At 41.7% G+C, this 24,505-nt stretch overlaps 1 protein-coding gene across 11 annotated transcripts in view; it reads right to left on the bottom strand.

Annotated features, from left to right (window-relative positions):
• Positions 1 to 24,505, bottom strand: part of MAPKBP1 (mitogen-activated protein kinase binding protein 1) — a 159,392-nt gene that overhangs the window by 46,017 nt on the left and 88,870 nt on the right. For all 11 annotated transcript variants that reach the window (XM_073586506.1, XM_073586491.1, XM_073586533.1 and 8 more), the window contains exons 4-21: positions 22,879 to 22,941; positions 19,251 to 19,308; positions 17,094 to 17,264; positions 13,804 to 13,941; positions 9,854 to 10,036; positions 9,248 to 9,408; positions 6,736 to 6,925; positions 5,907 to 6,053; positions 5,617 to 5,801; positions 5,447 to 5,538; positions 5,240 to 5,365; positions 5,046 to 5,116; positions 4,070 to 4,194; positions 2,427 to 2,502; positions 1,037 to 1,148; positions 882 to 945; positions 358 to 480; positions 32 to 126 (exon numbers count right to left, since the gene is read on the bottom strand). In XM_073586506.1, the coding sequence (XP_073442607.1) occupies positions 32 to 126; positions 358 to 480; positions 882 to 945; positions 1,037 to 1,148; positions 2,427 to 2,502; positions 4,070 to 4,194; positions 5,046 to 5,116; positions 5,240 to 5,365; positions 5,447 to 5,538; positions 5,617 to 5,801; positions 5,907 to 6,053; positions 6,736 to 6,925; positions 9,248 to 9,408; positions 9,854 to 10,036; positions 13,804 to 13,941; positions 17,094 to 17,264; positions 19,251 to 19,308; positions 22,879 to 22,941 (2,180 nt within the window). The remainder of the gene's footprint in view (positions 1 to 31; positions 127 to 357; positions 481 to 881; positions 946 to 1,036; positions 1,149 to 2,426; positions 2,503 to 4,069; positions 4,195 to 5,045; positions 5,117 to 5,239; positions 5,366 to 5,446; positions 5,539 to 5,616; positions 5,802 to 5,906; positions 6,054 to 6,735; positions 6,926 to 9,247; positions 9,409 to 9,853; positions 10,037 to 13,803; positions 13,942 to 17,093; positions 17,265 to 19,250; positions 19,309 to 22,878; positions 22,942 to 24,505) is intronic.

Raw genomic sequence — 24,505 nt, 5'->3', positions numbered from 1 at the left:
TATGGCAACCTGGCTATAGGCAACGCCTTACCAGTCATATCTTCATCACTGCCTTCATCTACCCCATCTTTGTCGCTATCAGATGAAAGTGCAGGTGCCGGGCACATCACAGCAATGGTCTCACGTCTTTGGAAAAAAAAAAAATGAAATTAGAGCTCACTATAAGTCTGAACATAACCAAAACGTGACACATTTAACAAACAAGTGATAAAATAGTAACACTGCTAAAAGATATACTAGTGCAAAGGCTGAAATGCTATATAGTCTCTTCGCACGGCCACTGAGCAGATCTTATTACTGGCTACTTTATTACAAATCACAAAAAAAAAAAAAAAAAAAAACCTACAAGGAGTTTACCTGGTATTTGTAGTCTTGTTCGGTGCACATTTTTCAGCAACTTTCCCTCGTTGTTTTATTTCAGCGAGTCTTTGGCGCATGTTGATAGTCATCTCTGAGCTAAGACGCCAGATAAAAATGCAACTGGAGAAAGAAAAAAAAAAAAAAAAAGTCTCAGTTTAAGGGTTTTAGGACATGTTCATAATCTCAGAATCTGCTGTGGATTTGGGACACAATTAACAATATAGGTAAAGCGAATGGTTTACAAAACCTCATGCACACATAGCAGGGGTGCAGGGGGAGAAAAAAAAACACATGAAAATCAGATTTTTATAGCAGACAGAATAGGGTAAAATCCAAATTATGTTACATGGTTACAAAAAGGTTTCTCCATTTTCTTCATTTTGTCAGTCCGTGAAAAACAGATCACACTCTGCTATCATCAGAGTGCCATCAGATTTTTTTTCACGGACTCAGACTTGAATGGCTGATTTCCATTCGACACTAGGAGTAAAACTGGACGCGTCTCCGACTTAGGGTCTCACCTGTCTCCAGACACAGATATCAGATGCTTGCAGTCGTTGGTAAACTTCATCCCTGTCACAATCTCTGAAAGGAGGAATAGAGGAATATACAGACGGTGATGTTGGTGCTCTGGTCAAGTGCTAGATATTTCTATGATTTGATTAGCGATTGCTACCTGAATGTCCAAACATGGTGGCCACGCACTCCCCAGTGTAGAAATCAAAGATCGACAAGTTTTTGTCTGAGCAGCTGGTTGCTATATAGAGGCCGGATGGGTCAGTCTGAACCTACAGGGAGCAAAAAGTGTCAGCTGTGGGACAAGGGGCAAAATATACTGATTCATACTGAAGATAAAGGACTTGTGTGTGGATTTTGCACAATATTGCAAAGAAAAAAAAAAATTAATTAAGAGCTGTAATGGGCGGGTTATCATGCACAATGAAGATATCCTAACATAGAAACACGGACACACTTTTAAATTAATAGGTTATTCCCATGAAAGCCTTTCAAGGCAGCGCATCATATCAGGTGATTGTGGCAGAGCTACATTGTGCCTTGTAAAGACTAGAAGATCTCTCTCTATATCTAGATATATTTTCTAGTTTTTCCAAGGGAACAAGGCTCACAGGATCCTCAGGGGTGTGGCTCACAGACCATGGAGGGGGCGTCTTTAAACTGTTCTGCAGTATCACCCTGTGAGTCACACCCCCTTGGTAAAAATAAATTAGCACTACATAAAAAGCCCCCTTGCCTGGAACCATACGACTGATTTACAAAAGGAAAAAAAAAAAAAAAAAAAAAAGATACTCGGGGAGAAGTGGAAATAAAATAAGAGCAAAAATTGGCCAGAGGTCCTATAGAGCCAAGCCACATTTGTGAAAAAGAACCATGAGCACACATAGGCAATATGTGAGATACAAATGGCCCCTCAGGAACAAAACTATCGGGTTAGAACAATTTACAAGGGAAGACCAGAGAAATCAGATTACGAAAAAAAAAAAAAAAAAAACACTGCACACTTGGAAGCCATAAAAAAATAGGAAAAAAGTCAGAGTTAGCATAGTATATGGGACATGTCAGTCTGCAGCCTTTAGCAGCCAAGTCAATACACTTCTCCAAACATTCCCGCAGATCTAATCCTGTTTGCTGACCAGGCAGTAATGACAGCAGTACATAAGGCTGATTAACATTTACTAAGCAAGAAGCCAAACAAAAAAAAAACCAAGACTGTCCTAGAAAATCAACTTCACGCTTTACTGCGCAGTCAGCAAGCAAATGGCTGGAAAAATTTCCCAGACCGATTTGTGCAGAAGTCGAGTATAGCAGGATTCTTATAATGGTCATTGGACAAGATATGCCATTAGTTAGACGTTCATAAAGGACAATTTACATTCAGAGAATTCAGTTCTGGAAATGCATTAAGCATGTCTGACAGGTCTCTCCAGAGAATAAATGTTAGGATTTGCAGATCGCCCTCTTTATTAAGCCCTTGTCGCCCTTATGCAATAATCTGGCTCGCTCATTATGCAGGATAATTGAGCCAATAAACAGAACAATGCACTCACTTTAATGAGAGTCCCGTCCTCACTCTGCGATCCCTTGTACAGCTTCTTCTGTTTCCCGCTGCTGATGTTAAATATCCTAAAAATAGCAACAGCAAAAAAAAAAAAACACAAAAGGCCAAACATAGCTATGAACGAATATATATATATATATATTTAAGATTTTTTAATTTTTTTAACATTTTATCTGGTCTTCAAAACGTAATAGAAATTGTATATTCATTGCGGTCATCTATCCGTTAAACTATAGAAAATATATCTTGAATACTAAAAAAAAAAAAAAAAAACCCATGAAAGCCTAATTTACATATAATATAAATTCTATTAACTTTTTGGAAATCACTGCAATTTTCTACAAATCAAATTTTACCTAACATAACATAAAAAAAAAAAAACAACAAAAAAATAGACCCCAAAAACCTCCCCGTTTCCTAGTTTGACAGCAGTATAAACACCACCATAAATCAGGTAGGTACAGCAGCCGTTGAGTCACCAACCGGCAGACATTTCTCCTATTACTTCTGCAGGTACCCTCACATCACCAATACGGTTGTATTTTTTTCGATTAAAAAGGTTAAAGTTTATTTTTCTCTCTAGTTCTCCATCAATAACTTCTCAAGATGAACGGATTCTCTTTAAATTTGCAGGATACGTTCCCACAGGCTATTGCTGGTCCAGGGCCGGTTTTAAGCCCCCTTTACATTTAGCGATGCACCAGCGATCCCGACCACAATATGACGCGGTCAGGATCGCTGGTGCATCGCTAAATGGTCGCTAGTGAGCTACCAAACAGGCAGACTCCCCAGCGACGTAGCAGCGGTTGTTACTTAACATTCAAACGAGGCGATGATGACGTCCTCCGACCGCGTTCACATGTCGCTCGTCGGCGCCAGCAGGAAGCAGCCGACAAGAAATGGACCAGGCCAATCTCCCGCGATCAGCGATAGCCAGCAGGGGAGCCGGTCGGAAGCAAGTATCACATGTAGCGATATCGCTGCTGCGTCACAAAATCGGAGACGCTTTAGCGATATTGCTAGCGATATCGCTATGTGTAAAGCCCCCTTTAGACAAAGTGGGGCCCAGTGCAAAAGCATAAAGTGGGGCCCCAAATGCTAACATATTGCCCCATCACACAAACATTTCTGTTGTAGTTACGTGCGCCGAGTTCAGGCTGCTAAACGAGCGAGATCGACAATATTGAAGTCGTTCGACGCTTGTTTCCCGGCCTCTTTAGGGTAGGTGCACACATTCAGTAATTGGCAGCAATTTGGACACAGCACATTTCAATAGCCGAATAGCCAGTAGTGGACGACAAGTCAATTCGCATGTTCATTGAACCGTGTGGATTCACCGCATCCTATACATTTGTATGGGTGAAATTTATCTTATGGAGGCTTGAGTCTCCGCAAGATAAATTGACATGTGAGAGTCTGGAAAGACGCACCGCATGTCCGTCTCGGCGGGCGTCTGTGCACACATAATGGACATGGGATTTCTTAAAATCCCATCCACTATGCAGTAACATCTGGACGCTGCACAAGTGTCGGCTATTGGCTGTTGACCAATAGCCTTGAGACGCTTTGGAATGAGATCAAAAAGACAAAAGTAAAAGGAAACATCAGAAAGTGTGTAAAGCTTATAGGTACCGGATATTTCGATCCTGACACCCGATTGCGGCATACTTCAGGCTGGGATCCACATCCATGTCATACAGGGTTGTTTTGCGTACTATATGGTGTGTGCGGGTAAAATGGACTGAGCCTTCCCCAGTCTGAAAGAAAAAACAATATTCAGGACTGCATATTGTACGTGTCGCGTTATGACATATTATCGCACGTGTCTGTGCTCCTGCTCTCTTGCTCAATTCTATATTTTACCTGTGTAACAAATTCCTTTCCAACCACTTTCAATAGTAGTTATTGTATTGTCAGAAATATTTTATTGGATTTTTCTATACATAAACAATGAAAACAAACCAGTCATACTTCATAACAACTAATGTGTGTGGCTCGAAGACGTCGTCAGTGACCAGCAGACTATACAACTGGTTAGCAGATAATTAGTCTCTGGAGGATTTCTACAAGACTGAATGTTGCAGACTAATGCCGCATTCACACATCCGTGTGCGCGGACTGCCTGCGGGTCTCCTTACCCAAACTCGATAGCCTCTTAGGCCCATACAAGGCAACCAAGCTCAGATAAGGAGGCTCGTGGCCAGTCCGGACATCAGGATTCATACTCCGACCGTGACACACACATTTATGAAGTTAGTGTAACAGAGCTGCCGTTTTCTGCCCCAAATTCTGCAAAACAGTTCATTAAGGTTCTTGGATTGTCAAATAAAATGCTCTTTGCTTTAAAGTGTGCAAAAATAAATAAAGTGGTTGGTCCATTTAAATGTTACTCGCACTATATATAACACTTTGCCAAAAAAATTACAACAATAATCATAATCCCTCCAGGGGTGGACTGTCACAGGACAGATGCAATCTGGTCCGCATAATGGCAGATCAATGTATATGAGGTATATAAAAGGACTTCAAACACACATGAGCCAACTACCGAAGCACTTGCTCCATACACTCCTAGTAGGTGTGTAGATACAGTATTTCATAGCCATACCTGCTCAGCTGTGCGGAAGTAAATGCTTTTATCTGCTCCACAGCTGATCATTCGCATCTTGCCATCGTTTGCTGCAAACAAAATACCAGATACGGGTTGGCAATACTACAGCGATCATCTGGTCGGATCCAATAGTCTTCTTTACAGGGAATATGACATTGTCTCAGTCTATATTACTGCATGTGACTGCTCACCAGCAAACTTTACAGCAGTGATGGATGAAGAGTGATCATCCAAGGTCTGTTGAAGGCTGTAGTCTTTGAATGCATCTAGTACATGGATCAGTCGGTCACGGCTAGCAGAGGCCAGCAGGTTCATTCCTAATAAGAAAAAAAAAGTATTGAAGGAATGACATATGTACACACACACACACACACACACACAAATATACACACAATTACCAGTTTCTGGCTTAGAATATTCCAAGCAAAGTATTTCAGAGTCGTGAGCTTCCACTCTCAATAGCTCCGTCAGAGTCTGCAGCTCATGAACCCTGAAATGAAGGAGAACTTAGTCCTGAGTGATCTAGCGCGAATTTCATTGCCATTTGCCCCCGTCACTGACCCAATACCTGAGTGTGCCGATTCTGTCTCCTGAGGCCAAGTGTTGGCCATTAGGGCTCACACACACCGAGCGAATCCCAACCTTGGCGTCCAGCGTCTGCACATCGACCTTATCCACCAAGCCAGTGCAGTTACAGTCCGTGTCGAGCAAAGCTTGTGTGTTATCATCAATCAGAAGGATTTTCATCAAGTCCTGGTAAAAGTCAAAGGCCATTGGACGTTAGGAGTTTTTATACATGTTCATAAAATACCAAAAAAAAACCTCAAAATGCCAAACGGCAGCATTTTGTACACGCACGTTGCTGAGGATGTTCCGGTGTAACGCCGTGCCATGGATGTTAGAAGTCTCCATGTTCCACAGTCGGATGGTACTGTCAGAAGAGCAGGTTATGAATGAGTTTGGTGGCAGGCAGGCCTGGTTGCTGTCCTTCATTTCAGGATAAACCTAGAAGGGCGAATGAAAATCAATATATAAGAAGCGAATGCTACGTTCGATAGTCTCATTTGTAGAGTCACTCGCTTTACAAGCAGCTGCATGGTCCTGGGAACAATATGGAGTATACGGGGGGGGGGGGGGTGCACAACTGACTAATGTTCTGGCATCATTCGACCAACTACAGATAACTTCTAATATACCAAGATCCCAGATCCCCAATCCCAGACCAACTATCTCTGAGCATCAAAAGTTAATAAAATAAAAAAAGTTCCCAGTAGCGTCAATTATCACCATGCACACATGCTGCGGAAAACTTCCGCTGCACATTTGCTCCCAAATCCGCAGGTCTTCCTTACAGATTTTGTTGTGGATTTGGCTGCAGATTTTCCCGTTCTCCATTAGTAATCTTTACTAATCACCAATAAACAGTTTTACTTGAAAATAGGGTCACTGGGTAAAAATTAATACTCTCAGGGTACGGCATACACGACACCTCAATTCTGACAGCGGAATAGCCAATGTTTTTCTAGATGAAACCGCTTTCGGAAAAAGACGGCGTTTTTTTCCCTGAAGCAGCGTCACTGGTGGTTTTGCAGTCACGGTTTCTTTTCCCATGTAGGAATGTGGCAGCGCATCAGTACCACAAAACATACATATGCTACATTTCTTATTTCGATCAGCATGGGTATACCTCAGCGCTCCAAACACAGGAAGAGTGGTACAGAGCAGAGTAGACTTTCCCCACTTTCTTCAGATCTTTAATGTCCCATACATACAGACTGTGGTCATTGTACACACACGACAGCCATTGGTTGGTGGAGTCAAAAGTCATGCCGACAGTGTCCGGGTACTTGGCATCTGCAGCATTGGAGAAGAGACGGCTGCCGGGAATAAAAATATAAAAAGGATTGCTGTAAGAATATGAAGGCTGCCCAGCCGCACAGTGGGGGCCCACTGCTGTACAGAGTGGGTCCGCTGACGCACAGAATAGGTCATCTGAAGCCGCATTCTCATAGGAGTCTGCGGGTGCTATGTAATGGATGGTGAATGCATGCACAGTGGATTTTGCTGCAGAAATTTGGGCGACTGTCCTGCTCATATGAAACAACCTCACATGGATGAACCGAAGAGATTTACATTTGTAGAAATTTTTGCAACACAATCTGCAGTGTGTGAATCAACGCTACAGGCCACAGGACAGAGTTTGGCCGACATCTCTCATATGTATGCACCTTTACTGCTCCACACGACTCACAGGTTGTGCCTTAGGCTTGCAGATAATAATCTTAAGATACTGTCTTTATATATTCTCCCTATAGCACACTGAACCCACACAATCACACCCATACCGCACGGTCTCCCCATATCCACATTTCCCATCCGCTACAGTGATAATGCACAATCTAAAGCTGCAAATATAACACCGAAACTGGACACTGAGGCAGATGGAAAAAGTTCTGAAAAGTTTCTCTGTGCAATTTGCAAGACATGTGAAAATGGGGACGGGAAGAGACATCGCTGTACAAATAATAGTTTATATTATCTGTGAAAGTAACTTAATGACAAAGCTGTAAAATCAAGAAGTCAACTAAAAAAACTCAACCACTTCATGTCTGGCCTAGGGAAACACTGGGTCTTTTGAAAGCCAAACCATGCAGCTGTAGGCTGGGGAGTCAGCAGAGAAGAAACCCACATGCAGAGACGTTGATCAAAGGGAGGACTGTTCTTCATGAGAAATCCACTGTAGAAAATACCAGGCTGAATTCCATTGACTGAATTCGGGGTTTGCCAAGCACCAAATGCACAAATATCCTATGTAAATGTATAATGGAGGACTAGAGACGCACAAAACTACTCCCAAGGCAGCACACAAGGAAAAGGGTTGTTTCCTTAGCCGACAAGAACAAAAAAAAAAAATGATGAGTTCACAATACGAGGGCTCATATGACACCCAGAGGAACAGCCATTCTTAAAACATATGCCTCTTGTTTCCCAATGAGGCTGCAAGACTATAAGAGTCCCTCCCACCAAGATCTAAAAGGCAGCTAATATTTGTTCCTTAAGGCCCCGTCTCACTAAGCGATCTCGGTAGTCACAACTTTTGTGACGTAACAGCGATCTCACCAGCGAGATCGCTGTGTGTGACAGCGATCAGCGAGCGGCCCCCCTGCCGGTATCGCTGATCACTGGAAGAAACCTCTGGACATTTCTTTGGTCGCTGGTCTCCTGCTGGCCAGCACGCATCGCTGTGTGTGACAGGCGGGAGACCAGCGATCAGGTGTAAAAAATAATAAAAAAAATAAAAAATATAGTTATTCTCACCTTCCGACGTCCTGTTCAGTCATCCTGCATCTCTCCACGCTCCGGTCCCAGTGATCCTTTGCACGAATGACCGCAAGACTTTGTTATCCCTCGAGACCGTGACATCTCGCGGTCATTCGTGCAAAGGATCACTGGGACCGGAGCGTGGAGAGAGGCAGGATGGCTGAACGGGACGTCGGAAGGTGAGAATAACTATATTTTTTATTTTGATTCTATTTTTTTACAGCGATGGCAAGCGATGCCGGGCGCTCGGCATCGCTGTGCTGATCGCTGGTGAAGCTGTCTGTGTGACAGCTCACCAGCGATCACATAGCGACTTACTAGCGATCCTGACACCTTGATATCAGTGTCGGGATCGCTGGTAAGTCGCTTAGTGTGACGGGGCCTTAAGGGTTCAGATTTCCCCACCAACAATGAAGATGCCACTAGTGCAACCAAGTCCAATTTACCCGAAAGGTACCGAGTGGCAGCACCAGGCAAAGCTGCTCTGCCGACATGGCCCCTTTAGTCTTCTGATAGGCAGCAGTCATGGGATCCAGCCACACCAAAAAAGGTCCTTCCTGTTGTTTAAAGAAGTTTTCCAGGTGCGGCATGTTTTTTGACGTCACTATCTGCGTGCAGATTGCCGAATCCTGACAGTGTGCAATATGCTCATTGTCAGGATCTGCCTCTATAAACAGCTCTGGTCGTCACATTTGGATATACGAGTCAACTAGCAATTTTTCCTGTTCTCATTAAGCTCGAGCTGACAAACTGCAGTCACTCTGTGGAGCCCAAAAAAAGTAGTGGAAAAACCCTTTCCAAACACAGAAAATGATGTAAGGGATGGAGGTGGGAAAGATGGGAATTTATTAACACTGGAGAAAAGAATTGAGTTATACCTCGCCTCCGTGACTGTGGCAATGTCCACTCCAAGGCGATGTGGCTTTGGCATGGTGTTAAGAAAGTGCAAGTTATTTGGGTTAAAGATGCGCACAGTCCCATCGGCACAACCGCAGAAAATATAGTCCTGGTTGACAATGATGCAGCTCGCCATGGTGGTCTGGAACAAAAACAGAATATAATGGTTCCAACAGTGCAGACATGACTAGGACACCCCTGACATTAGGATCTCAACATTTTTGACCTATACCTTCATAGCAGAAGAACTGCGAACCATCTGTAGAAGTTCACCATCTGTGATGAACAAACTTGCTGGGATAAGGTGTTATCTGAGAAGACTCGGGAGCTAACCAAGTGACTTCTGCGTGCTCGCATAGTATGTTCAAGTCCTCACGACTAACACCTTCTCCGAGTACATTCACTCATAACTAGTTATCACCTATCCACAAGACTGGTGGAGGTCTGCCTGCTGGGACTCTTTCTGAGCACAAGAATAGGGCACTGCTATAGCTGAAAGAATGGACAAGTGACTGATCCCAGCGCTCGGACCACCACCAGTTGAACAGTTATCACCTATCCAATGTATATGCTTCACAAAGACTCACCCTCAGCTCTACCCATTTGTCGAGAAGTCTTCGGTCATTGAATTCGCACAAAAGCCCAGAGGAGGTGATGCAGAAGGTGCTGCTCGCCTTCTTCCCTTTACCACATGCAACATCCGTGAAGAAATTGTTCCTGAGTTCCCCCAATAGGCCCGAGCGCCCCAGGAGAGGAATCGTAGAATTCACCTGGGATGAGAAGAAGGGCCCATAATAAAAATGTAGTACAAACTATGAAATGTATTAGATGAGCTGTACTGTAACATTGCCAAAATGTATATAAGTGCAAACACAATCAGTTTATCGGCTATCCAATAATCTGAAACTGGACTGAGGCCGAGGACATAAGTGAGCAATTACGAGAACGAGTGTCAGCAGAATTCACATGAGCATATAAAAAAAAAATCCTATGTACAGCCCCACTGATTAACATTGGTGCAAGCAATGTCACTTTTCAAAGACCGACAATACATAAGATTTTACTGAGGTCTTCAGTGTCCATGGAGCGCTGGACTATATAGGCACGGGGAGTTTTTCCTCTATGGTCAGTCAAGTGCTTTGCATGCCTCCATTTTTTCTTTTTAGCAGGTTTTAAACTGCTGATAAAAATCATTTTCAAGCACTCCGATCTTCTATCTTCTCTCTATTCTTCTTTCAGAATTTGAAAGAAGAGGTTCAAGAACAAAGAAATCATATGGGAAAGACTTTATAACTGCCTTTCCAATATCACCCCCCCCAAAAAAAAAAAAATGGAGAAAAGGGGTCTTCTATTTTTCCAGAAATAGAATCATAGAATCATAGAATCGTAGAGTTGGAAGGGACCTCCTGGGCCATCTGGTCCAACCCCCTGCTCAAAGCAGGATTCGCTAAATCATCCCAGTCAGATGTCTGTCCAGCCTCTGTTTGAAGACTTCCATTGAAGGAGAACTCACCACTTCTCGTGGCAGCCTGTTCCACTCATTGATCACTCTAACTGTCAAAAAGTTTTTTCTAATATCTAATCTGTGTCTCCTCCCATTCAGTTTCATCCCATTGCTTCTAGTCTTTCCTTGTGCAAATGAGAATAAAGTTGATCCTTCTACAATGTGACAGCCCTTTAGATATTTGTAGACAGCTATTAAGTCTCCTCTCAGTCTTCTCTTTTGCAAACTAAACATTCCCAAATCCTGCAACCTTTCCTCATAAGACAGGGTTTGCAGACCGGTCACCATTCTGGTCGCTCTTTTCTGAACTTGCTCCAGTTTGTTGATGTCTTTTTTAAAATGTGGTGCCCAAAACTGGACACAATATTCCAGATGAGGTCTGACCAAAGAGGAGTAGAGGGAAATAATGACTTCACGTGATCTAGACTGTATGCTTCTGTTAATACATCCTAGAATTGCATTTGCCTTTTTTGCTGCTGCATCACACTGTTGACTCATTCAGTCTGTGATCTATTAGTATACCCAAGTCTTTTTCACATGTGCTGTCACTTAGCCCTATTCCTCCCATTCTATATATGTTTTTTCCATTTTTATTGCCCAGATGTAGTACTTTGCATTTCTCCCTGTTAAAAACCATTCTGTTAGTTGCTGCCCACTTCTCCAGTTTATTTAAATCTTTTTGAATCCTCTCTCTCTCTCTTCTCTAGTATTAGCTATCCAAATAGGACCTCTCTTGTCCATGACCCGTATGTGACTCGCAGCTCAACCTCACTGAAATGTTTTCCATACAACTCTTTTTAAAATAGGGTGCATGTGTTCACCATTTTGAACCCTGGTTCAGGCACTGGGATAATAAAAAAATAAAATATAAAATAAAATTAAAAAAATCTGACTTTTGCCTGGTGGCGCTTTTTGGATGGCTTTTTAATTTCAAAAATGGTTTTATTGAAATTTATGACGTTAAAGAACAAAATGCTTAGAATTTGGATGGCTTTTTAAATTGGAATAAATGATAAATCACAGCATGCATTATTTTCTTCCATGTGTTGGGTGAAACTCGCTCTTTCAAGTCTATGGTAGCCCAAAAAAAAAAAATAAAAAAAAAAATAATAATTGCATCCCATAAGGATCAACCGTATAGCATGTGATCTTTACAATTATGTTGAAAGTTCATTAAAACATAGGAAACTGCATATGTTCCGGTAAGCTCTAATAAAATTGCAGATACCCAACTGTTACAGTGGGGTCTAAAAACTTAGAAATAAAAATATAGTCTGTCTTATTTATTGCACTGTTGAGAACCACTCCTGGAGAACCGATACAGTGGGGAAAAAAAGTATTTAGTCAGTCAGCAATAGTGCAAGTTCCACCACTTAAAAAGATGAGAGGCGTCTGTAATTTACATCATAGGTAGACCTCAACTATGGGAGACAAACTGAGAAAAAAAAATCCAGAAAATCACATTGTCTGTTTTTTTTTCATTTTATTTGCATATTATGGTGGAAAATAAGTATTTGGTCAGAAACAAAATTTCATCTCAATACTTTGTGATATATCCTTTGTTGGCAATGACAGAGGTCAAACGTTTTCTGTAAGTCTTCACAAGGTTGCCACACACTGTTGTTGGTATGTTGGCCCATTCCTCCATGCAGATCTCCTCTAGAGCAGTGATGTTTTTGGCTTTTCGCTTGGCAACACGGACTTTCAACTCCCTCCAAAGGTTTTCTATAGGGTTGAGATCTGGAGACTGGCTAGGCCACTCCAGGACCTTGAAATGCTTCTTACGAAGCCACTCCTTCGTTGCCCTGGCGGTGTGCTTTGGATCATTGTCATGTTGAAAGACCCAGCCACGTTTCATCTTCAATGCCCTTGCTGATGGAAGGAGGTTTGCACTCAAAATCTCACGATACATGGCCCCATTCATCCTTTCATGTACCCGGATCAGTCGTCCTGGCCCCTTTGCAGAGAAACAGCCCCAAAGCATGATGTTTCCACCACCATGCTTTACAGTAGGTATGGTGTTTGATGGATGCAACTCTGTATTCTTTTTCCTCCAAACACGACAAGTTGTGTTTCTACCAAACAGTTCCAGGTTGGTTTCATCAGACCATAGGACATTCTCCCAAAACTCCTCTGGATCATCCAAATGCTCTCTAGCAAACTTCAGACGGGCCCGGACATGTACAGGCTTAAGCAGTGGGACACGTCTGGCACTGCAGGATCTAAGTCCATGGTGGCGTAGTGTGTTACTTATGGTAGGCCTTGTTACATTGGTCCCAGCTCTCTGCAGTTCATTCACTAGGTCCCCCCACGTGGTTCTGGGATTTTTGCTCACCGTTCTTGTGATCATTCTGACCCCACGGGGTGGGATTTTGCGTGGAGCACCAGATCGAGGGAGATTATCAGTGGTCTTGTATGTCTTCCATTTTCTAATTATTGCTCCCACAGTTGATTTCTTCACTCCAAGCTGGTTGGCTATTGCAGATTCAGTCTTCCCAGCCTGGTGCAGGGCTACAATTTTGTTTCTGGTGTCCTTTGACAGCTCTTTGGTCTTCACCATAGTGGAGTTTGGAGTCAGACTGTTTGAGGGTGTGCACAGGTGTCTTTTTATACTGATAACAAGTTTAAACAGGTGCCATTACTACAGGTAATGAGTGGAGGAAAGAGGAGACTCTTAAAGAAGAAGTTACAGGTCTGTGAGAGCCAGAAATCTTGATTGCTTGTTTCTGACCAAATACTTATTTTTCCACCATAATATGCAAATAAAATGAAAAAAAAAACAGACAATGTGATTTTCTGGATTTTTTTTTCTCAGTTTGTCTCCCATAGTTGAGGTCTACCTATGATGTAGAAGACACCTCTCATCTTTTTAAGTGGTGGAACTTGCACTATTGCTGACTGACTAAATACTTTTTTTCCCCACTGTATATTAGTTTGTCAATGGCAGACGTGTTTTATTCAGACAGAGCAATTGTGAATTTCACAAATAAATGGATCCGTGCAATATTCCAAGCCCAAGTTCTTGGGAGTTACCTTGGAGGACTTTGCTTCATCCAAGTACCAGAACTTGACGTGCCTGTTCCCGGCAGTCACAAAGTAGCTGCTGTCTTCCGAGAAGGAAACTGCTGTTACTTTACTAGATACTTTGTTTGCTGCTACAACAACATTTTTCTGAAAGACAAAAAAGATACAGAAAATGTGACTGTGAAAAGTAAAAAAGACATTTTAACTAAAAGTTTCCTTTACTTTTCAGATGACGACACCTAAAAATATTTCCACTCTGGACTAATCCTTCCTGCCAGGGACAGCATGTTCTGAGACCAGTGGATACATCTTATGAAGATTTATATAACCCTGAACATTTCGGCACAACCATAAAATGACACCGGTATAGGTCAATCCCCCAAGAAAACACACGACAGCCAGCAGTGCAAGTAGAATAAGGACCTCTTAGCAAACATAGTTCCCTATAAGATGCTGCTTGGCACGACCATTCTGCTAATCACCCCAATCCACACTTGTTTAAACTGTAAAAGACAATATTCACAAATTCATAAAGGGTATTGTCAGAAAGTCAGTAAATATAAGACATTTTGCAATTTACAGCTTATTAAAATTAGCAATTTCTGAGATATGGACACTTGTTTTCAGCTCGTTGCCTTGGAGACCGACCACCGCTGCTAGACAGCACAACATGCGCGGCGGTGCTTACAAGCCGTTTTCTCCCGCAGTATTTGGAAGCTAGCCAGGATTGCAGGTGCTCGCAGTTATTTCCTAATCCTGCACATCCTCAAAAACAGTGAGAAGCTAGACCGCAGGGGTGGTTGGTCTCCTAGGCAACAAAACAGACAAAAGATTTTTAAAGAGTGTTACTATCTTAAGAATGGCTAGAGATTTAAATAAGCAGTAAATTAGAAAAGTGCTTGTTTTTACAAGAAATATCTGACAATATCGGTCTATGACGATGGGTATAATCCTTTAATCCTGCGCAGCTTCTCGCCGCCCACGTGAACAAGTTCCCAATTTCTGTAGGGGCCCTGTAACACATACTTTGGCGTATGCAAGTCCTTGATATCTGCCAAACAAGTATCTGATAGAGGCAACTTATGTGATTTACTTCAATCCGAACAATGCCATACATGGCGAGAGATCTCCCAAAAAAAACACCTATTAAGACACAGGAAGAGGTCCTGATAGAAAGCAGACACCTCTCTAGGCTCCCAAAGCTACAGGGGTCTAATCCGTCATTTATGTACTAGTAGAAGGAAGTATCAGGTCACTGCAATGATAATGTACAATAGACTGATTACCAAAACTAAATAAAAATTCCAAGCAATAGACTCTTTACAACAAAGTACTGAAATATCCTCCACAATCTAGAAGGTGGGTATAAAATGCAAGAACACAGATCGCAGCCTAAGGTTTCAATAGGATCCTATGATTCTAGGACTATATTATATAGACAGTCAGAGAACAACAAATACCTTGTACTAGAATTTCTGGCGTATCACTAATAAATGTATAAAAACATGTTCCAGTAGGAGGACAATCTATATCTAGAGGGCGTACAACAACCATTCTGAAAACCTCAATGTTTCAGGACCATTCAATTCTCAGGATGTGAAATGTAATGCTGCTGATGTACAACAAAAGCCCCACTAAAGACGTTACAATTCTCTTCAAGGGGTCTTCTGAGTTAATAATCTTTATTTCAATAATAATCTGATTTCTGAAAACGCTGCTCCTGATGTTCGATATTGTCTGCAGCGTTCATGTTATGTCAACAGCGCTGCAGCTAATCAGTGAGCTCAGCACTTCAGAACATCTCCTGTAGTCAGCTCGAGCAGGGCAACTGAGCTCACCGACTGTCCGCAGCGCAGTTATCATGATGGCAGCGCTGCAGACAACAGATACCCTGGCTCAGTGTTGGTCCAGAGGAGGAAGAGTAAATCACGCCCCCCAAAAAAACACATTTAGCCCCTTAACGACCAAGCCATTTTGTAGGTTAAAGACCAGGCCTTAATTTTGAAATCGGACCACTGTCACTTTATGTGCTTATAACTCTGGAATGCTTCAACGGATCCCGCTGATCCTGACAATGTTTTTTCGTGACATATTGTACTTCATGTTAATGGTAAAATTTCTTGGATATGACTTGCGTTTATTTATGAAAAAAGTGGAAATATGGCGAAAATTTTTAACATTTTGCAATTTTCAAACTTTTAATTTTTATGCCCTTAAATCAGAGAGATATGTCATAAAAAATAGTTAATAAATAACATTTCCCACATGTCTACTTTATATCAGCACAATTTTGGAACCAAAATTTTTTTTTGTTAGGACGTTATAAGGGTTAAAATTTGACCAGCGATTTCTTATTTTTACAACAAAATTTACAAAACCTTTTTTTTAGGGACCACATCACATTTCAAGTCACTTTGCCTTAGTAAGGCAGCTTTATTCTTCGGGTCACTACGATTACAGTGATATCTCATTTATATCTTTTTTTTATGTTTTGGTGTTTTTTTACACAATAAAAACATTTATAGAAAAAAATAATTATTTTTGCATCACTTTATTCTGCGAGCTATAACATTTTTATTTTTCTTCTGATGATGCTGTATGGTGGCTCGTTTTTTGCGGGACAAGATGACGTTTTCAGCGGTACCATGTTTATTTATATCCGTCTTTTTGATCGCGTGTTATTGCACTTTTTCCAAGCGGTATGATGATACCGCTTTGCAAAAGTAAAATGTGCTATTTTTTTGTGTTTTTTTTTATGGTGTTCACTGAAGGGGTTAACTAGGTCCCTGCCCCCCTTGCTGTGCCTCTCAGCTGTCATAGACAGCTGTCTGCACTGAACTGCTACTGTGTGTTTACACACAGTAGCAGTTCAAAGGCAGGATGTGCAGAGTCCGTCATGGTGCTGAAAGTTATCTCCTGCCATGACGGACTCTGCACGTCCATAGACAGTAAGGGGTTAAAGGCTGGGTTCACATTTCTGTGTTTTGCGGTTTGAGTACGGATCGACTCGGTCTCCTGACCCGAACTCGACAGCCTCATAGTCATATATAAGGACGCGAAGTTTGGGGGAGGAGAACCACGGCTAGTCAGGCCGGACTCACACTTGCATGTTTCATGATCAAACCACAGTGCAATGCATGAAAGACTTTTCTTTGGTGCAAATCAAATAGTGTTTCTGGTCCACAAAATAAATCAGCCCCGATGTGCTTCAAAACAATAAAAAAATATCCTAAAAGAGCAGCATTAGATTAGTGGGAGCATAAAGCACGAGATACAATGCTCTGCATCACTGCACTCACCTTCCATGACCACACATTGACGATCATATCGTGCTGGTACCCAACCGACACTATGTACTTGGAGCTCGGCGAGAAAGCGACACAGGCAACGCCATACTTGTGTTCTTGTAGTTCCGCCACTTGGGTTCGTTCAGCCACATCCCAAACACGCACGGCCGGCATGTGCCCGCTCTAAACAAAGGAACGGTCACGTCAGCAGTTGAGACAAGTCCGCAGCTTTTTACTTTACATTTCAGATAAACTTATATTTTACATGTATATTTTAGATGTTACATGAAACCATCTTTGCTGCAGACCAAGCACACTTTGGAAAAGCCCGATCCTTAGGATTTTTTTTTTTTTAAAGGGCCTTTCTCACCCTCCCCAAGCCTAGCACATAGTCTGTGCCTGTTCTCTGCATCAGTTATTGCCTGCAGTGCTGACATCACATTGACCACAGCCAATCAGTGAGCTCAGTGGCTACATGGGTAGAGCGGCTGAACTCAGCGATTGGTTGCAGTGCTGTAGATGTGAGGCGTGATGTCCCACAGCAGTGCAGACTTAGTGCTAGATCTGGGGAGGGTGAGACAAGCGGAGGAGTTTTTTTTTTATCCTATAGGATAACAATTATTATACAGGATATTTTAACCTGTATGTTTATATAAAAAAAAAAAACCAGCAGCAAAGAGCCTGAATTTTTAGAAGTCTGTAACGGAGTCCCTTAACTGTGCCGTTGCACATTATGATTTATTTTTGAGTAGAAAATATATCACACGAAACATGAGGATTTTCCCCTTAGGAGGGGCAATGACCTGTAAGGGTAAGGATGAGAGGATATTAAGCCCCTAAAGCTTTACAGAGCGCAGAATTTAACCCTTTCCTAACAAAACTATGGTAATAGTGGGGCTAATGCTGGAGGATCAGCTTCCTTAAATCTTATTAGAAGCCTGTGATAACTTCCCCCGACGCCCCATAGGCAGCCAGAAATCCCTGACAGATTGCTTAAATCAGAAAACCCAAATATTAAAAAGGAAGGAAGTCACAAACGGAGGTAATAATTTGTGGATGGCCACTGGCAGCCGGGAGTAGATAAAGGTTTTATTTTATGCTGTATACCAGAAATGGAGAATTTTTAGGCGATTTCGTGACTTGTCAATATCATTTCATCTACTTTAATAGTCTTATGTCTGTAAAATCTGGGACACGCTAAATATAAACCTAATCCTGCAGAAACGGGCAGTGACTAGATGGAAAGAACATCTTCCCGCATCTGCAATGTAAACCAAAGAGGAAAACATGAAGTGTGAACTAGCTGCATTGTTTTATGGAGGTTTTATGGAGGACCCTCTAGACACTGAACACCCCCTTTAGTCAGATATCTAGATTATCTCCAGACACTATCTACAGGTATTTAAAATATAAAAGGAGAAGCTTCTGGACATTTAGACCTTAAAGGGAGTAAGCTTTTGCCATTTAATATGAAAGCAGCATAATACCAGGGCAAGAAAGCCTGATTCCAGTGAAGTATCACTTACTGGGCTGCTTGGTGCAGTTTTGATAGAATCCCAGTTTTTTCTGCTGTAGACGTAGCAGAGCTCAGAATGCTGAGCCCTATATAACCCCACCCACACCACTGATTGGCAGCTTAGTGACTATATACACAGGAAGCTGCCAATCAGTGGTGGGGGCAGGGTTATACAATAGCTAGACTGACCTGCACAAGACACCTTGTCCTGTAGTGATAATCTCCTGCTGATAAAACACTGATTGTATTGAGACTACAACAGTTTAATAAGTGACACATCCCTGGAATCAGGCTCTCTTGCCTTATATTATGCTGCTCTCAGAATAAATAGCAAAAATCTGCTGACAGATTTCCTTTAAAGGAAATGGTATACTATAGCAAATTATAACCTATCCACCGGGCTCTGGGGTTCCATGAGGTTATAACTACTTTAATCACCATCGATCTCCAGTGCAGAGCTTGGCATGGTAAAATACCTTAAGAGGTAGAAAAAAAAAAATAGGAACATGGGCTTGGCTAATAAAGTTTCAACAACATTTAACCTCAGCATTAGCTACCTAACCATGACCCCAGAAAAAAAAATAAAGAATACTATATAGTCTGTGATTGAATAAATCCCAATAATACTTAAAAAGAATATAATAAATACTTGCCTCGCCGGTAACCAAGAACTTTCCATCTGGGGAAAACGCAAGAGCGGTGATAGTTTTTCTGAAAGAAGAAATGTCAGTAAATTCCTCATCCATACCACATAGGCAAGGCCAAAAATATGACATGACAAGTCCATGCAGGGATGGGCTGGGAGTGAATTTGCACCAAATAGTGCAAAATTTATTTGAATATTCTGCAGATTAGCCACAGATATTACCTTTTGCTTTGCAAAGGGGGAAATCTGCAATATAAATTGACAAGCTGTGCATTTGGAAAACCTGCAGGATTGGTTCATTTATGTTGGCGGCTTTCCTGTCCCTCCACTGTGTACGAATCAGATTTGATAAAAATATTATACATAGAACGGTCACTATTGCAATATGATGAAAATTTTTCTGCACGCAAATCCATGGCTGAAACTCCACAGTACATTCGCCAAGTGGGAACAAAAGCCTACAGTTCCAGCAAGAAGTTTTGTAAGCGGCTTAAGCAATTTTACACTTCCAAAAATGAGTTTTTCAATATAAAATTATACACTTAAATATACTATTAATCCAAAAAGTATGAGCACCCCTATTTTTTATTTCATGTGTTTCAGCCACTTATGTAATCAGCTCTACAATCTCCATAGACAAACATTGGCAGTGGTATGGGTCACAAAATAGAAGGTCAGTGGCTCTAAACCCTGCAATCTCCATAGACAATAGCAGTGGTATGGGTCATAGTATAGGAGGTCAGTGGCTCTAAACCCTGCAATCTCCATAGACAATAGCAGTGGTACGGGTCATAGTATAGGAGGTCAGTGGCTCTAAACCCTGCAATCTCCATAGACAAACAATAGCAGTGGTATGGGTCATAGTATAGGAGGTCAGTGGCTCTAAACCCTGCAATCTCCATAGACAATAGCAGTGGTATGGGTCATAGTATAGGAGGTCAGTGGCTCTAAACCCTGCAATCTCCATAGACAATAGCAGTGGTACGGGTCATAGTATAGGAGGTCAGTGGCTCTAAACCCTGCAATCTCCATAGACAAACAATAGCAGTGGTATGGGTCATAGTATAGGAGGTCAGTGGCTCTAAACCCTGCAATCTCCATAGACAATAGCAGTGGTACGGGTCATAGTATAGGAGGTCAGTGGCTCTAAACCCTGCAATCTCCATAGACAATAGCAGTGGTACGGGTCATAGTATAGGAGGTCAGTGGCTCTAAACCCTGCAATCTCCATAGACAAACAATAGCAGTGGTATGGGTCATAGTATAGGAGGTCAGTGGCTCTAAACCCTGCAATCTCCATAGACAATAGCAGTGGTACGGGTCATAGTATAGGAGGTCAGTGGCTCTAAACCCTGCAATCTCCATAGACAAACAATAGCAGTGGTATGGGTCACAGTATAGGAGGTCAGTGGCTAAACCCTGCACTCTCCATAGACAAACAATAGCAGTGGTATGGGTCACAGTATAGAAGGACAGTGGCTCTAAACCCTGCAATCTCCATAGACAAAGAAAAGCAGTGGTATGGGCCATAGTATAGGAGGTCAGTGGCTCTAAACCCTGCAATCTCCATAGACAAACAATAGCAGTGGTACGGGTCACAGTATAGGAGGTCAGTGGCTCTAAACCCTGCACTCTCCATAGACAAACAATAGGAAGTCGGTGGCTTTAAACAAGGCAGTTTTGCTACAAGTCAGTTTGCAGAACAATAGATCTGCAAGGACTATAATGATCTATAATGATAGTGTAAAGGACTTGTCTTACTAGCAAAAGTCAGGTCCAAACGTCAGGCATGCCGAGTGTAATGCCACAACCCTCAAAGGCCCCCTAGTGTCAAAGAGAGGGACCTCACCAAAGACTGTGCAGTCTATGGAAACAGCCTCCCCACACCTCACAATTTTAGAAGGCCTGACCTCAACCCCATCAAATACTTTTGGGATAAGTTGAACACAGTTTGTGAGTCCGTCCTTCTAATGAAACATCAGGACCTGACCTCACAAATGCTCTCCAAATTCATGGAAACTCACAGGTGAAGCTGTAATAGCCATGAAGGTGGCCCATCTCCGTATTACCACCACTTTAGAATGGGTTGTCGACCCCAACTCATACAGGTGTGATGGCCATGTGTCCTCATACCTTTGGCCACTTAGTTCTAACTTCTGTTTAGCAGATGTAACATACCAGGATGCATTTCCTTTGAGTAGTACACTGAGTGCCAGGCATGATGATGGCATGACATTTGATTTACTATTGTGAAAAGAGTGTGGGTGCCTAAGTCACACTAAGGAAAGATACTGTAAACTAAATGCAATGGAGCAAGTGCAGGGAATAAAACCGGAGCTCAAAGGGAATAGTACAATTCTTTTTTTTTTTTCTCCCTCACACATTCCTTAAGAACGGGTGAGAAAAGGCCAGTGTACAAAATCAGAGTTATATCAAGTTATGACAAGGTCAGACTTGCGAAGAATTTTAAGCCTTGCATTTTAGTTTGACAGAACATTCTAATTCCTCTATATAAAAAAATAAAAACAACAACAACAGCAGTAAGATGTTTTGTTGTAGCAAGTGACTGTCATCTAGAAGACTGTTAAGCAGGATAAGAAATGTAAATTAGTTTCTGCTTCTGCAAATAGGCCCTTTAATATTTTATCATAAAGATGAATCTCAAAAGCGAAGAGCAAAGAAGAATTAAAAGAGACAAAATCTTCACAGGGAAAAAAAGTATCAAGGCGCAAATCTGCTGATTAAGACATCATCCAACATGCATAAAAAGCAATCACATAGCACACAAAATAATAAACTGAATTTCTTTTTAACACTTTCTTCATGCAGTTCCTCTTCCACACAATTATGAAACTTTGCAAAACCATGAGAAACTGCAAAATAAAATATGGCAGAGCATTAATTAGCTCATGTGTTACTTCTAGATCAAGTGGGCAGCACACCAGATGTACGAATGTAGGATGTCGTTGATCAGCTGAAGGCTGGCATGGTGCCATGTATGATACCACGAGACAGGCACCCTACAGAAACCTCATAAGTGCAAGTATCCTGCTAATCAGCCACCTCTTGTTCGGTGTTACATCTCCACCCACGGAGCATGACGGCTTCTGAGTTCCGCTGAGAACGACTATTTGCACCTGTCTTTGTGGAAAAATTCACACGGACATGCTGCGGCTGCATTTTCTTGTCCGTGTTCCCACTTCAATATCTGGCCTGGCCACGGGTTTCTTGACTCTCAAATTAATGGGATTACAGGCATATAGGATACTAATAATTAAGCTGGAAATTGAATCCATAATACTACGTGAAAAGTATGGTGTCTATTTTATCAATTATTATAAAATTGGTTACTATAAAAAATATAAAATGTACATATCTATTTGTGGCAATAGTGCAGTACTGAAACCGTCCCTTAGTTAAAATAATTGAGGAGTCAATGAGAAGGAGCAGGAGGAGCTCCGGACCCCAGTTCTAGTGACTGCAGCAATCCAATATCACACATTTATTATCTACCCTATGCATAGGTGGACAATGTACGTGTGTGAGATTACCCTAACACAAGTTTTCAGGACCTGGGAACCCAGCAATACGTCTCTGTAAGCGAGGACTCGTTACCGTGACCCAGCGTCACTCACCTGGAGCTGTTCAGGATATGATGCTGTTTGTTCTTTCTGGGATTTAACAACACTACAACGCATCTAGAAAAAAAAAAATACAATAAAATAATAAATAATGGCCTCAAATAACATGATATATTACATATTATTCAAAGGCTGCTCATTACATACACTGATGTGCCCATTTACCATAAAGGAAGAACAGGCATACAATAAAGAACACACGTCATAGAAGTGGAGTTTATATAAAGAGATCGGACCGTCCTTCCATCAGTGTTTACCAAGTACTCTATGTTGATTGTTTAAGGCACTTGCTTATTTATTTTCATTAGGGTATATGTACACATTGTCTTTTCTTTGGTTTTGCTTGTTTCCATAGCCAGTGTGAACAAGCTTTTACATCATGCATGTTATTCAAGCCATACTCCAGCTCAGATTTTTAAAAATATATATATATATATATATATATATATATATATATATATATATATATATATATATATATATATATATATATATTTTATTTTTTTTTCCCTCCAAAGCTGGGTGTCTGGGTGGGACCCAGTGACTCTCTGCCACTGTTCACACTAGGTAGGTTTTAACGTTAGAGAGTGTAGTTGCTGTCCCAAAGGGGTACACCTTGTTGCGGTGGGACAGTGTTTACTAAGTACCCCATGTTATTTCATGCACTTGCTTTTTTACGTTTTGTTCGTCCTTCCATCAGAGCAGGTCTGGGTGGTTACTTATGTCCAGACACTGACACTTCTGTACAGATTTCTTCTGAGTGAACGGGAATCTAATTGCAGTCACATGGTGAGGTTTTAGATTAGAGACAAGTTAGACCCAACCCGATGGGTACACAGTCGCAGTGGGATGGCCTTTATACTTTTTTTATGAAAAAAGTTATTTACATGTACTATTACTATTTATCGAATATGCGCAAGTATAGGCTGAATTTTTCAGCCCTTATTTTGGGCTGAAAAAGCCCCCCTTGGCTTATACTCGAGTGAGGGTCAAAGATGATGGAGGGGGAGTGACCGCGGCGGAGCAGCGGGTCACAGGAGGCAGGAGCCGGCTGCTGCGGCCAACTGCTGTGACCCACTACCAAAGAGAAATGAATAGCCACCGCGTTGGCAGTGAATATTCATTTCTCTGTAATAGTGTGCAGTGTAAGCCACAGCCGCCGGCTCCTGTGCCCACTACTTAAGGGAAGTAGAGTTTATATAAAAAGCGATAGGACCATCCTTCCATCAGAGCAGGTCTGGGTGATTACTTATGTCCAGACACTGACACTTCTGTACAGATTTCTTCTGAATGAATGGGAATCTGATTGCAGACATAAGAATTTGTGTTTGGGCGGCCCAAGGGGAAAAGGGGGGCAAGGGCATGGCCCAACGCACAAGACGACTGTGATGAGAATTGAGGTAAGGATTTGAAAGTAAATTGGTTGCAAGTTGTAACAAAGATATTTGATTGCTTCAGAGACTAACATTTAGCAATTTCCGATTAATCAGTCGTTCTCAAGATGACTCCGGTAGAATGATAAAAAAATTATTATATTTATTATATTCAGTTCAGGCTCTCTATACACATCAATTAAGTCCAAGCACACGATTTATACCTCTGACTGAAGGCTCTGATGGAT

Source organism: Dendrobates tinctorius, unplaced genomic scaffold (assembly GCF_039654945.1).
Source record: "Dendrobates tinctorius isolate UK_male_01 unplaced genomic scaffold, ASM3965494v1 ptg000010l, whole genome shotgun sequence".
In the NCBI taxonomy this organism is placed as follows: Eukaryota; Metazoa; Chordata; class Amphibia; order Anura; family Dendrobatidae; genus Dendrobates; species Dendrobates tinctorius.
The sequence above is the reverse complement of the archived record's forward strand: the minus strand, read 5'-3'. Positions and strand labels throughout refer to the sequence as shown.